Source organism: Sinohyriopsis cumingii, chromosome 16, assembly GCF_028554795.1.
Source record: "Sinohyriopsis cumingii isolate HCF-2022 chromosome 16, ASM2855479v2, whole genome shotgun sequence".
In the NCBI taxonomy this organism is placed as follows: Eukaryota; Metazoa; Mollusca; class Bivalvia; order Unionida; family Unionidae; genus Sinohyriopsis; species Sinohyriopsis cumingii.
In genome coordinates, this window is record NC_142976.1 from 67,167,315 (window position 1) to 67,181,342 (window position 14,028).

Below are 14,028 nucleotides of genomic sequence, written 5' to 3' on the forward strand. Positions count from 1 at the left end.
CACAAAGGGGCAACATCTGACTCAAGCCAGGAACACAAAGGGGCAACATCTGACTCAAGCCAGGAATGCAGAAGGACATTTGACCCATTTCAGCTCCTGCAGGGAAAAGGAAAGGAACAATATCCGATTTATTGCAGCTCATGCTAGGAACATAAAGGAATAACAACATACTCATATTCTGGGGATAAGTGAATGCTAAAGATGTTTCTATTAACTTCATATCAAGTCAGTTATACACAAAATTATCATTTGAACATGCCTGGCTTACAACAGTTGTTATAGGAAGATGAAAAACAGCATTTATGAACATGTGATCTGCCATGTAATTTAACTATTTTATACAGTTGCTCTATCCATTTCAGGGTGTAAGATATTCTATAGTTTCCTGTATTTTTAGGATAATCCAATATATTCCTATATTTCATTTATTTGGGTAAAATAAAAAAATACAAAACTGAGAAAAGATTCTAAATTTGGTGTCTCTTTTCAAAGTAAACAATTATATTATGTTTCCTTTAAGTGTATTTCTTTCCTACCCAGCCCAGTCATTTTGACAGCTGATGTGTACAGGTTATAATGGGAATGTACTAAAAAAATATTGAGCACAATATCATGTGGTGCAGAATGCCCAGCCTTGTTAAGGAATTCTGTGCCACATGAACAAGGGTACAGTAGTTTTAAGCATTTAATTTTTTTATTTAATTATGGTCAATACTGCTGGATATTCATGGGTATCAACAATGTTAAGCTAATGGGAATGTGTATATAATGTTTGATATTTCATAAGATTAAAAATAGAATTCTTGGATTTACTGTATCACATTTCTTTAATATTTCTAAACATAAATTGTTATGAATCTATGTCCTTAAACAATATAACAGAAAAGAGCAAAAACAAAACCAAAACAAGTGTTGTATAATTTACAAAACAATTTATTTCCTTAAAATACAAGAGTGAAAATGTACAAAAACCAAAGGTATTCAAATTAAATCCCAAATAAATAATCTTAAAATTTCTAATACAAGTCCTAATGATTAAAGTTCTGAATAAACTTTAGTGATGTTTCAAAATAAATCCAGTGCTGAACTTGTTGATGTGCCTGTGATGGCCAGAATAGTAATGATGTGCAAACAGTCTTTTGTTGAATCACGATAATAATATCCAAGAATATATCCTTATTTCAATTTCACTTTAAATCCAAATCTTTATTTCCAAGAATATTATAGATGAGACTTTGTATTTCCAGTGAATAAATAATTTGAATAAATAAATTCCAGCCCAAATGAAATACTAGACTCAACAGTAAGACTGAGTTTCTGCTTTAGATGTTATTGCTGGAATCATTAATTTTCCCAAAAAACAAGATATTAAACTTCTCTACCTGACCTAGGTCACAATTAGTATTTTCTTTATAAAAAAAATCTATTACCTAATGGAAAATTTCATACTAGAAGATTACTGATGTGTACAAGATAAAATTTTACTTATAATTAGAAGGTCTGTTACTAAAATTATAATAAAGAACATGGCAAACACAATGTCCTTGACGTAGACCAAGACAATAATCCTAATATTTATCCTTCGGTCAAAAAAAGGTCAACCGTGTTGTTTACAAAACTGTCACTGATTTTTGACAAGGTAAGCTACAGAAAAACAATTTTACATAACCTACAGAATATCATGAAAGAAACAAAAATATATAAGAAAATAACTAGCAAAACAATGGAAATTAAATACATGTATACATAACATAAAACTGTAATAATATATAACACGATGAGGTGTATGTATTCACACAAATAGTATCAGTACACATTGTGCTTAGAACAATATAACACTCATGAAAATATGCCCATGACCACTATTAGCACATATTCCCAAATAAAGTTTCTTGCATCATTTGCTTTAACCAAAGAGAGATTTCAGAATCTTAGTTACAAATTCATGGTCGGCCTCTATTCACTGTATAATCTTAGTTACATATGGTCAGCCTCTAGTCAAAGTATAACCTTAGTTACAAATTCATGGTCAACTTCTATTCACATTATAACCTTAGTTGCAAATGGTCAACCTCTGTTTACATTATAACATTAGATACAAATTCATGGTGAACCTCTATTCACATTATAACATTAGTTACAAATTCATGTTTAACCTCTATTCACATTATAGCCTTAGTTACAAATTCATGATTAACCTCTATTGACATTACAACCCTCTCTTACTAATTCATGATCAACCTCTATTCACATTATAACCTTAATTACTAATTCATGGTCAACCTCTATTCACATTATAACCTTAATTACTAATTCATAGTCAACCTCTATTCACATTATAACCTTAATTACTAATTCATAGTCAACCTCTATTCACATTATAACCTTAATTACTAATTCATGGTCAACCTCTATTCACATTATAACCTTAATTACTAATTCATGGTCAACCTCTATTCACATTATAACCTTAATTACTAATTCATGGTCAACCTCTATTCACATTATAACCTTAATTACTAATTCATGATGAGATTGGCTTACTTACTGTCATAGAACTTTTTCCATTTGCAGCATCTTGTGAAGAAGTGTTTGAATGTTGATTTTTTTAAAAGTTTTTAATTCTGGCTACTGGTAAATGGATAGAGTTCATGTTTGGAAGAAGATAATTATACCCTGTCCCTGTTCTCATTTACTTTTCTTATATTTTTGTGTACTTGTACAACAAAATTCATGTTTTTTTTTTCTCCAACACCATAACTATATAACTGTCAATAAATGATATCTTGACTCCCTGACCCTTGTGGGGTGGAATGTCTTATACAGTACTAGTTTTGAAAAGCAACAAACTTCGAGATGTCACAAAAGGTACGTGTGCAAGGGTATTAGATTAATCATGATTATCCATTTCAGAGTTTGATTTTACATTATCAAAATTAGTAAATACGGTCATTTTTTGTGATTTTATTAGAATAAAATTGGTACATTAAAATTCAAAATCAGTAAATACAGCCATTTTTGTTTGATTTTATTAGAATAAAATTAGTGCATTAAAATTAAAAATTAGTAAATATGGTCATTTTTGTGTGATTTTATTAGAATAAAATTGGTACATTAAAATTCAAAAAGGACTAATGAGAATAATCACTTCCCCATATGTGGCATTTTTAGTGTAAAGAAAATGCACATTAGGAGACATTGGAAATGTTACTGTAAATAAGGTATATATTATGTTACTGGGGAGAGCTATTGTTCCAAAGGTGTATTGAACGATGAATTGCACCAGATAAGTTTAAATTATGCATGGCAAAGTATTTGTAAAATTATATTGTCCACAATATTAGGTATCACTGTCATCTTCACAACACCCAGTAGTACTAAAAAGGTGCTCAAGCACAAACTTTAAACCAGAATCAAGATAAAAAATATGAAGTAAAATTTGTGTTGGCTTGAGGTTATAAGAAAATATGGAAGAAATAGCTTAATAATATTTTGAAATAATTTGGAGGAAAAAAAAAAAGTTTCATCAGGTCCCACCGAGATTTGAACTCGGATTGCTGGATTCAGAGTCCAGAGTGCTAACCATTACACCATGGGACCTTTGATGAGTTAAGGGGATGCAAAGTAGGTAATTAACAGTAATCAATCATTATTCAACGTATTTTATATTTTTTTAATGGTGTGTTTCAGCTTAAATATAATGTTGTAATTCTATATATCATATATACATATGGTGTTGATTTCTGATTCCAAATAGCTATCCGAACATTGTTCGTCCCTTTCCGTCAATAGCCTGGTTCCCATGTGTTTGAGATAACTCTGTGTAAGGACGGCATACTCTTCAGTCAAACACTCTATTGACGTCAGTTTGATGAACGCATAACTTTATTCTTGAATTTATAAAAAGCGTCTTATTCGTGATCATGCGACAGCATTCGTTACTCCTTATCCATGTACACCTACCGCTGGTCCTTGCCATCTAGTACTGACCCAAAGTTGACAACAGATGGCAGACAACGCAATTTTGGACACTGATAGCGATGATGAAGTACCGCCGGGATGGGAAGAAAGAGTTACACTTAGTGGAAAAGTCTATTATGCGAAGTATATCTCACTCGCACCACATGAATCTGACGTTGTATCAGTAATGGACGTATTCCTACATATAAGACCTTGACGCTGATATTTGTTTTGGGCGTCAGGGTCTTACGGCCTAACTAACAGCGCTGTATAGTTTGTTTTGATGTCGACAAACAGTGTAACGTCGTAACGAAAGTCACATTTTCAGGAATATCTCACACAACTGGCAACTAAAATGACGCTTTCCTACAAAATAAAGTAATAATGTTTTAGTCAGACTTTATTTACTCTGATGTCTTTTCTATAATAAATTCAAATTCTCATAAAAGAAATAGACCTGTTTTCAAGTTTCGTTGGCCTATATTTCAGTGGACTGGAAAGCGATGAAAGCCAGGAATGCCGAAATCGGGTTAAGTTGAAAAATTATTCTTAAACGAATACAAATATATTATACCTATTGGAACTGTAAAGCAACGTTTCATTTCGTTCATGAAACATATCCGCCACATGAACCTACTTAAACATACTTTGGCATACCTCGACTACTGTCACATTGCAACAGATTCAAATGTATGTCAACAGAACATGAAAATACGTTTATTTGCTTGTGTCATATTTTCATTCTGCCAGGATAAAGACAGCACAGTAAGTATATTAATTACACATAAATTAGTGGAAGAGTGACGATATATGCTGCCAAATGTGTGAGATATTCTTGAAACATTGACCACTCATTCCGATGTCAACTACATCGGAACACGCTATACAAGGCCATTATTTGGATAATAAGACATAGCACTAAAATAAAACCAACATGTGCTGTGTCTTACGTTGTAGGACTATAATGGACAATGAAATCGCTGACAACACAAAATCACCTCATCAGTACTATAAATTAGCACAAGGAGTGCAAGCATGACACCAGCCTCCGCTAGATTTGACTTTTGTCTTTTATCGTTTCAGAATCACCAAAATAATGAAAAGCTATACACATCCATTCAAAATACAATAACATAGTCCTAGAATGTAAGACATAGCACATACAAAGATTCCTCTTTCACAAATTTGGATGTGTGTCAGTTTATCTTGCTCTGATTGGTCAAATTATAGAGGCATGTTATAAATTGATCACTTAATCTTGTGTGGAAAAACTTAAAGTAGCATGACTATTATAACCAGTAATTATATAAATAATGTGGTTTTGCTACTTTATACCAATAGTGGTATTCATAATTAAATAAATACACTTGGATCAATTGTTCACACTTTTGACATGGTTTATAAATTATGTGTGCCATTAAGTCTCTTTGTTGTTTACCTATTGTATATAACAATCACAGTCTGTTGCTGGCTGTACATAAAACATTGATTGATTTAAGCTTCTGGACAGCATAGGGCTTCATTTCAAAATGTAATGTCAATTACGCCTCCTTAGAAGCTCTAACAGTTGTCAAATACAACTTATAACAATAACTGCATTTTATTAGTTTACCATATTGCATTTAAATGCAAACCATAAGTTTGTATTCTTTGTACCTTTTACATTACATGCATTATGATGACATCATCAAGCAAGCATAAATGAGTAGAAATAATGGCTGGCATAAAAAGGATTTTGCCAGTAAATTTTTTTTAAACTTATATTTATGTACAAGTCAGGGATCATGCTACTTGGCAAAGTATGTGACTAAATCGCCTAAAAAAAAGTTAACCGCGCCTCCTTTTATTAGGAAAGTGAAAATGACTTTGCCCTGTGATTTTTTAGAGATACACGACCATCCATTTTTAGATGCTTCCTCGCCTTAGCCAGTTTAGTCCCAGTGTTATCTTATTGCTCAAGGTGAAATGTAGTCATCAAGCCATCAAATAGCTGATGTTGATATCAGTTGCACCAACAAAAAAACTCTTGCACATTCACAGGCGTGTGTTTTGATAACTGATTGACCATTAACCCTTTCCCAAGTATGTTAGCAACTATTACTGCCCAATTTCTGTAAGTTATCCTTTGATAATAAAAGCATACAAACTTGTGTTCTTAAACTTAAACTTATGTAAATACCAATTTGTGTTTTATGAATATAATCAGTAGTATGAATATTTTAACAGCTGTGTTCTTCATAAATATCAGTTTGGAACCATAAGTGAACCCATCATGGGGAAATAATGGCAGATCAGAGATCTCGGTAATGCTTAATTACGCGTATTTGGATGCCAATATTTGATCTGGGACACAGAAAATCACTGAGGCGGGGGTCCTCCATACACATGTAATAGGTGTGCGGCAAAATTCAAAGACTTGCTAATTCTGCTTCAGCCACCTGCTTAGTGGGAAAATGTGTTGATCAGTTAGCTGTGCTGATATTTACAATGACAGAATTCAATGACTGAAAGACCCCTTGATAAATACATGTTGCCATTTTATAAAAGTACATAAAAAAGAACATGATGCAATAATGGGAGGCAAATTCAAAGGCTTTGACTGGTGGCTGCGTGGGAAAATGTAGATATTTACAGATTGAATTCAGAGGCAGAAAGACCCAGAGATGTACATGTGGTCATTTATAAAAGTACGTCAAATAAACAACTTTAGCTTTCGTTATTGTGTTCATTTCCGAATGTAGCGGAATAAGCAGTGCTCGTGACCTCAGAATCAAGACATTCTGGTCCAAAACATTGTTGTAGTGTCATCCCTACTTGATTTAGTTGCTTTTTTCTATTTTCTGCATGCCGAGGTTAATAAGAGAGTGGCACACCAAATAATTACTCTTATGTCTTCATGCAACAAAGACTTCGGAAGATTGAATTTCTCTCTACACTTGTTACTTAAATCAGAAGCAGGTTGCACAGGAACTGCCCCATCAACTATTATTGCCAGCCACTTCCACTTTATGGCTGCATTAGTCTCAAATACAGAAGTGAAATGTTCCTCACCAGAAGGATAAGAGTGCAGCTTCAACACCAGCATATCTTCTGCACTCATAGAGCTTTGGGTTGTGACAGGCCCTATCATTTTGTAGGAAGTCTTGGAGATGGAAGAAACAGTTGTTTTTCCTTCCCCAAACCAGCTAGTTCACAAGAAACTTGGAAACTCCAAATTCATAAGACATAAGAGTAATTATTTGGTGTGCCACTCTCTTATTAACTCCAAATTCAGTATCAAGGGAGATATTTTACAAGTGATTGAGCTGCTACCCTCAGAGATGGCATTAGAGATATAGTGTAGATTGCAGGCTAAACTTTCCAGATCTTTACCTTTAGTTTTCTGGTTACCAAAGGTCAGGGGAACATGGAGTGATCTTTCAATCCTTTGGGCTTTGTTCACTGTTTAACTGTCTGATGATAGACATCTTTGCAATAAGGAGGAACCACAAATTACCTGCCTTTCTATCCATTTCTAGATCCACATGTTATGAGTACCCTACAAATCAAGTGGGAGGGGTTTTGTAACTGTCTTTACCCCATACATCTTGTTCTTGAAGGTGGTAAAGAAAGTGAGGGTTCATAATTGCAGATTGGTTCTGATCAACAGTTGCCACTGGGTAAAGTCAAGTCCTTGGTTAGTAAGTTACTCAACTTGCAGAAGCATGTGAGGTTCCAGGTTTTCTATCCATGTCCAGAGAGTCAGGAGAACCATGACAGCTAGAAGGCCATTCACTTTCAAGTCATACAGAGGAAATTGGCTTGCCATTCTACACTGGTGTAAGGACAAAAACATCATTACCTTCCAGGTCATTGTTCCTAAATTTTCTGATTTCTTCCTTTGCCTCTTTAATGTGTAGCTAGCCATCATTCAAGGTTATTAATGTGTGATTTCTGACATATTCCTATTATCATGGGAGAAAAGATATTATTCCTTGAGTATGCTATTATTATCAAAGGGTGACTAAGGTTTTCCTTTTCCTGTTAAAAGAAATATAATACTGTTGAAACAGTTTGAAATGTTCAGATATGTCATGCAGCACAAAGGAATAATTGTTGTCCAACTTTTAATATCTGTTCTGAGCAGACGAGAAAGGATTTGAACTAAGAATGCCATGAATGATCATTATACATGCATGAGAAAGTACATAATTAATAAACTTACTTATTAGTTTTCAAAAAGCATGGTTGTCTACCAGACAATTCTTTTGTAAAAAATCTGAAGCCCTGCAAAATTGTCTTATTAAAAAATTATTTTATAATGAACTGTTGGAGTTCTTAAAAATTATGTGAAAATGAGTGTCGGCATCTATAATTTTACTTTTATCATTTCATATAGAGAGCGTATTTTATTGATTTTTCATCATGGCAAACACTTATTTTCAACTATTGCCACCAAAAGTTCGTTGTTTGGCTGGGATTTGACCAGTAGTGGTTGTGCATCAGAGCTTTGACTTGAAATCATATGGCTGCCAAGCTTTTACTGATAAGTTGTCCAGGATTACTATGCAGTTTATGTTTCTACTTCAGCGGGGCCCCGAGTGGCCGAGTGGTCTAAAGCGCTCACTGTTCTGGATCACTGCCATCTCACCTCTGTCTGCGTGGGTTCGAGTCCAAGGCTTGGCTAGCGTGGGTACGTGGAAAAGCCTGCCAGTAGCTTCTTGTGGGTCGGTGGTTCTTCCCTGGGTTTTCCAAGGTTCTTCCTCCACCAGTTATACTGGCCGCCATGTGTAGCCTATCCAGTGCTGAAAAATGGCATTAAACCCTAGAACAACAACAACATTTCTACTTCAGCTCTTGATCTGAGATACCAGAATAGTTTATTTTTTTACCATTTTGTCAGCCACATGAAAGGTCACCCCTATTATGAGATCACCTTTTCATTGCAGGAAAGATAGCCTCATAATAGGGAACCACAATACCTAAAACAAAATGTTGAGAGTTTTAAAAAAATGTTACAAAGGAAGATAAACTTGGAAGTCAGCATATGGAATTCTAGTAACACCTGCACATTTATTGACTTAGATGAAAGCAGCCTGAAGAAGTTAGAAATATTTTGATGTTACACATTGTACATGTACAGTGCCCCTCTTGATAATGCCTGTTACGGGAGCCTGTGTTCTAAGAGAGGTAACATTAAACTGAATCCTGTTATAACAAAGCTGAGTCAAATAGAGCATTGAACCATAACAATAGTATTATTTAATAAGATGTGAGGTTGTTATATACCACGGTAATTGGTTATTATTAACCAAGAACTGAAATAAACAAAGTTAAGCAGCACAGATGAAGTAGAACTCTGGCAATTTAATCTGATTCATTGCATGCATGGCCATGCTTAACAGTGTTTTATAATGGGCAATACTATTCTGATCTTTTCATAGGGAACAATCATTGTTCTTGACATCTTTATTTTCAGTCATGAGACTAAATCAACACAGTGGACACATCCAACAACAGGCAAAAGAAAAACTATTAAAGGAGGTATGAAAAATGTATGACTTAACCCCCAAGGACATTTTTTCATTGCCATTCAGACATCCTTTTATGATGTCTAGTTTGTCCTAATGAAAATGGTGCCATACTGACATCCAGCATGGCCACCATGGCAGCCATCTTTTAAAAAATCTTGTTATTAATACTCCTCATTAACCCAAAGATGTATCACCAGACAACTTTTTATGGTGTCATTGTGATTGAAAATGGTGCATATCTAACAATGAATATGGCCACAATCACAGCCATCTTACAAATCTTGTTATTAATACTCATAAATGGAATGTAATATCAGCAAGTAATTTCCCCGAGATGTTTTACTTGGATGTCTAGTTCTGTGTTAAAATGGTGCCAATCTGCCCTCTGATATGGCCCCAAGATATTATGAAAATCTTGTTATTTCTAATCCTCAATGATTAATGGCCATATGAACAATCGTCTTTTGCCCAAAGACACGTGCACACAATATCTGTATATTGTTACGACATTAGGTCATATACTATGTAACAAGCAAAATCAACAAGTATAGTAAAAACAACACATAATTTAATTCTCTAAGTTACAATGTGAAAATTTAAGATACACATTATTAAATCCCAAATAATCCTAAATGTACTGTCACAAGACCAAAAGTATAGAAATATTCCAAATGTATTCCGATAGTCTCGAATGATATGATGTACCACATATACAATCCAGAATGTATTTGAATGAGTTCTCAGAAATTCTACAGTAATGTTTTAGCTTAAAAAGTCAATGGCTACTTTGTAATTCTAATGAATATTTTAAATAAATAATTCTTTTATAATTATATCTGATCATAGATTGCCAGAGAATGATAAGAAACAGGAAGGGTAATTGTTTACCAAATCTATATACACAAATTTCACTTGACCTATGATAGAAAAACCTAGTTTAAATTTAAACAAGACTGACCTCTGACACAGATTTAGTAAACATCATGTTTACTACTTAACATCATGTCAAAGTCAGGTAGACAAAAGCTCCAAACCCCTCAGTCACAGACAAAACTTGAGCACACAAGAAGACCAGGTTGGATTTCAAATTCACAACAGAACACTTTTGATGGTTGATACAAATACAATATTAATTGACGAATGACTTGAATGAAAAAAGAATTAAGATTAATATGTGCATGTATAAAATCCAGATATTGGACCAGTTAACACAATCCGCACGAACCTAATAATTAACATAAATGTGAATAGAAGTAAATGACCTTGCATAGTACAAGGACAAAGGTTAATGATTCACTATAATTTCACACGACAAAAATGATGTTTCACTCGAATAGTACAAATGATTACTTTACTCATATAGTAAAATGATGTATTCACTCAAATAGTGAAAAATGATGCACTTTACTCAGTAAAATGATGTGAAAATGGGATAGATATTATACAGTATATCTTTACAATCACCAAAAACACTGGATATAAAAATAAAAAAAACTATCCAATGGCTAAAAGAATACATGTATGGAGTTACACAAAACGCTCCATCACCAGAATACTTGGCTACCAGTCACACTGGTCAATCAAGCAGTCAGCATTACAGGTAGTCACTGACCACCATTCAATCACTGGGTCAGTCAGTCAGTCAGTCAGTGCCTGCCAATTGGTGAGCAACGTTCGATCACCTGCTACTCGACCAGCAAAACACTGTTCAGTCAGCTCTACGGCTGCTATGGTCAGCTTCTATGGTCAGCTGTACAGCTGGTACCCCACCAACTCTGATCAGCTGAAAATAAATCTAACACCGTGTACTAAGAATGACACGTAATGATGTTATATACGATAAGCTATGCAAATATAAATTATCGGCACACCATTACAAATCAGTAAACAGGTTTTGAAGTGAACCTACCTGTGTCAGAAACAAATACTATGATACTAAATGTTTCTTAATAAATTGCAACTGTATTGCTAATATAGATCTCCTGTTAAGTCACATACAGGAATAGAAAATCTTTGCATTATACTACACCTGCTGGAGCTACATAGAAAATATACAAAAAACTAAACGTGGTAGTACAGTAGCTGTAACTTATAATATACTTTAAGAAATTAATAAGTAACTCTCATACCTCTACAGCTGAAGATGCAAAAGACCTTAAGTAGACTGCTCACTGACAAGGCATTTCTGTAGTATATTGATTTTGACCTATGGTGAGGTATTTATACACATTATTAAACTATTACAAAGCAATAAACAGGTTTAGAAGTGAACCTAACTGTGTCCAATAATACAATGGTGAGGTAATTATGCACAGACAATGTAGCCCTACATTGTGTGTTTGATGAATATATAAGTTTTTCCCATCGAAAGCACTTTGCACATGCGGCATAGGATGAACTGAACTCACTGTTTCGAAATATTGTACAATATACATAAATCACCCTCTGGTATTGCTGTACACAAAAAACGAAGCCAGAGTACATGTATTTAATAAATAAAGGGATTCATACAATTCCTTGACTCTGTGTGTGTGTTCTTTAAAAGATATTTTACTTAAAATTGTTCATAACATAATCTTATGAAGTATAATAGAAAACAGATTTCTTATAGGTTTCTGGATTTGCATTTTGACCAGTGGAGTACACATCTTTTGGGGAGACTATTGTTTACAGAATATTTGACATTTCATCATACTGTATTATATAATGTCATTGCCTAATAAAATACGTTTTTTTATATATCAGCATCTGTTACAGAAAATGTACTTGTAAATTAAATTTTTACAATAATTTCAGAATTGCCCTATGGTTGGGAGAGGAAGGTTGGAGAAGATGGACTTGTATTTTATGTGGAGTAAGTCAAACCAATACCATAGACTTTTGCACAATGCTGAAAATAGTTTGAGAAACATTTTTTTAAAATCTGATATGACTCAGTCTGTTTAATTCCAGGGCATTTGTAAATCATCATTTGAAACCCATGGAAGTTCCTCTTTAAATTTCTACATATTTATTATTTTAAGACATTCTGGGTATTTAATTTTGGGGAATATGGCACTTTGTGACACAAATAGTTTACTTCTGTACTTTGTCTGCTTTACCATAAAAGTTGTGAAAATATAACCATGCAGAAATTACCCCATGCATATGCTGAATTTGACAGAATTTGTAAAACTGTTATGATTCTAAAGCATCATGTTCTACAATATACCTTACAAAATATTTACTACTATTTTTCCAGCCACGTCAATCAGAAGACCACTCTGACAGACCCCCGGCTGGCTTTTGCAGAAATAGTGAAGGAGGATAACACAACATTCAGACAGAAATTTGATGGAAACAGTACAGCTCTTGAAGTTTTACAGGGGAGGGATCTGACAGGACAATATGCTATTGTAACAGGGGCCAACAGTGGCATTGGTTTGTATTCAGAGAGCACACATAGAAAAGTCACTAGGCTTATTAATCAAATATATCTGTCAGCTCGGTTTCTCCGTCTCTATTTAACTGACTTTCTTTGGACTTAAAGTTTAAGTGACAGTCTCATGTTCAAGCTCTGGTACTGGACATGTACAAATCAACCGTTTATTGATCCATTGCTGTAATCAACTGCCTCATTGGTTAAATGATGTGAGATGTGTTAAGTTGGTTTACTGTGCTTGTAATAATGAAAATGTAAAACCAGAGGTGTATCAAATGCAGTAGTCAAGGGGTGTAATGTACATGCCAGTAACTTAGCCAAATTAATCGTCTCTTTCATGAACTTGAATACATATCAATACCTGTACAAAGGTATAGTAGGTCTGTAGGTAATTTTTGTTGGATAAATGACAGTACACTGTATCATATGTCTTACAGAGTAACTTACTGCAGATCATTCCAAATCTTAATCCAGTTAATGGTAATGTTGATTGATTATTAGTGGGTTAATTAACTTTATTGGGAAAATAACAACTGACAGTATATACTTGCTTATTGGAGATTAAGGATGGATGAGCCTGGCACTGGTATATGACTGAATTAATGTTTTGTCAATGGAAGTAACTCCAGTTTGCTAAATATGCATCATCTTTACTGAACAAGGACAATTCAGCACTGTTATAAAAAATTTGATAGAAGAAGATGAGAGTGATGCAGTACAGCAATTGGATTGAGGACAGAGTTTGTGGACTTTATGATTTACCATCATTTGGCAAAAGGTTTAGACATGTAGACAAGTTAAAGTGAGTGTTGAATATAAATAAGTTTTCAGTATGTTTTGTGTTTGTATTCTGGGTCTAATCCATGTGGATTTGGCCCATTTGTGCCAAGTATTTTGACCTGCAGATCAGGTTAGTAGTAATAAATAAATTACATTTTTCATACAGTGTACTTTAATTATGGCATGTAATATATTAGCTGCAATGTCATAGCAAAGTAAGGGTTCTAATCTTAGTAACAATAATACATAGATTACGCTTTTTATGCTCTGATTGCACTTTTTCCACCAATAATAGCAAAAATTACACATATACATATCTTGGTATTGGCACGTGTGCCAAAGATCATTGATAGA

The 14,028-nt window shown here is 33.9% G+C and overlaps 1 protein-coding gene and 1 non-coding gene across 2 annotated transcripts in view; one reads left to right on the forward strand and one right to left on the reverse strand.

Annotated features, from left to right (window-relative positions):
• Positions 1-3,528: 3,528 nt before the first annotated feature.
• Positions 3,529-3,600, reverse strand: Trnaq-cug (transfer RNA glutamine (anticodon CUG)). Its single transcript has one exon. It is a non-coding gene; the product is annotated as a tRNA-Gln (tRNA).
• Positions 3,601-3,806: 206 nt separating this feature from the next.
• Positions 3,807-14,028, forward strand: part of LOC149780709 (WW domain-containing oxidoreductase-like) — a 30,186-nt gene continuing 19,964 nt past the window's right edge. The window contains exons 1-4 of the mRNA XM_089937755.1: positions 3,807-4,104; positions 9,419-9,483; positions 12,270-12,327; positions 12,715-12,893. Coding sequence (XP_089793881.1) covers positions 4,007-4,104; positions 9,419-9,483; positions 12,270-12,327; positions 12,715-12,893 — 400 coding nt within the window. The 5' untranslated portion in view covers positions 3,807-4,006. The remainder of the gene's footprint in view (positions 4,105-9,418; positions 9,484-12,269; positions 12,328-12,714; positions 12,894-14,028) is intronic.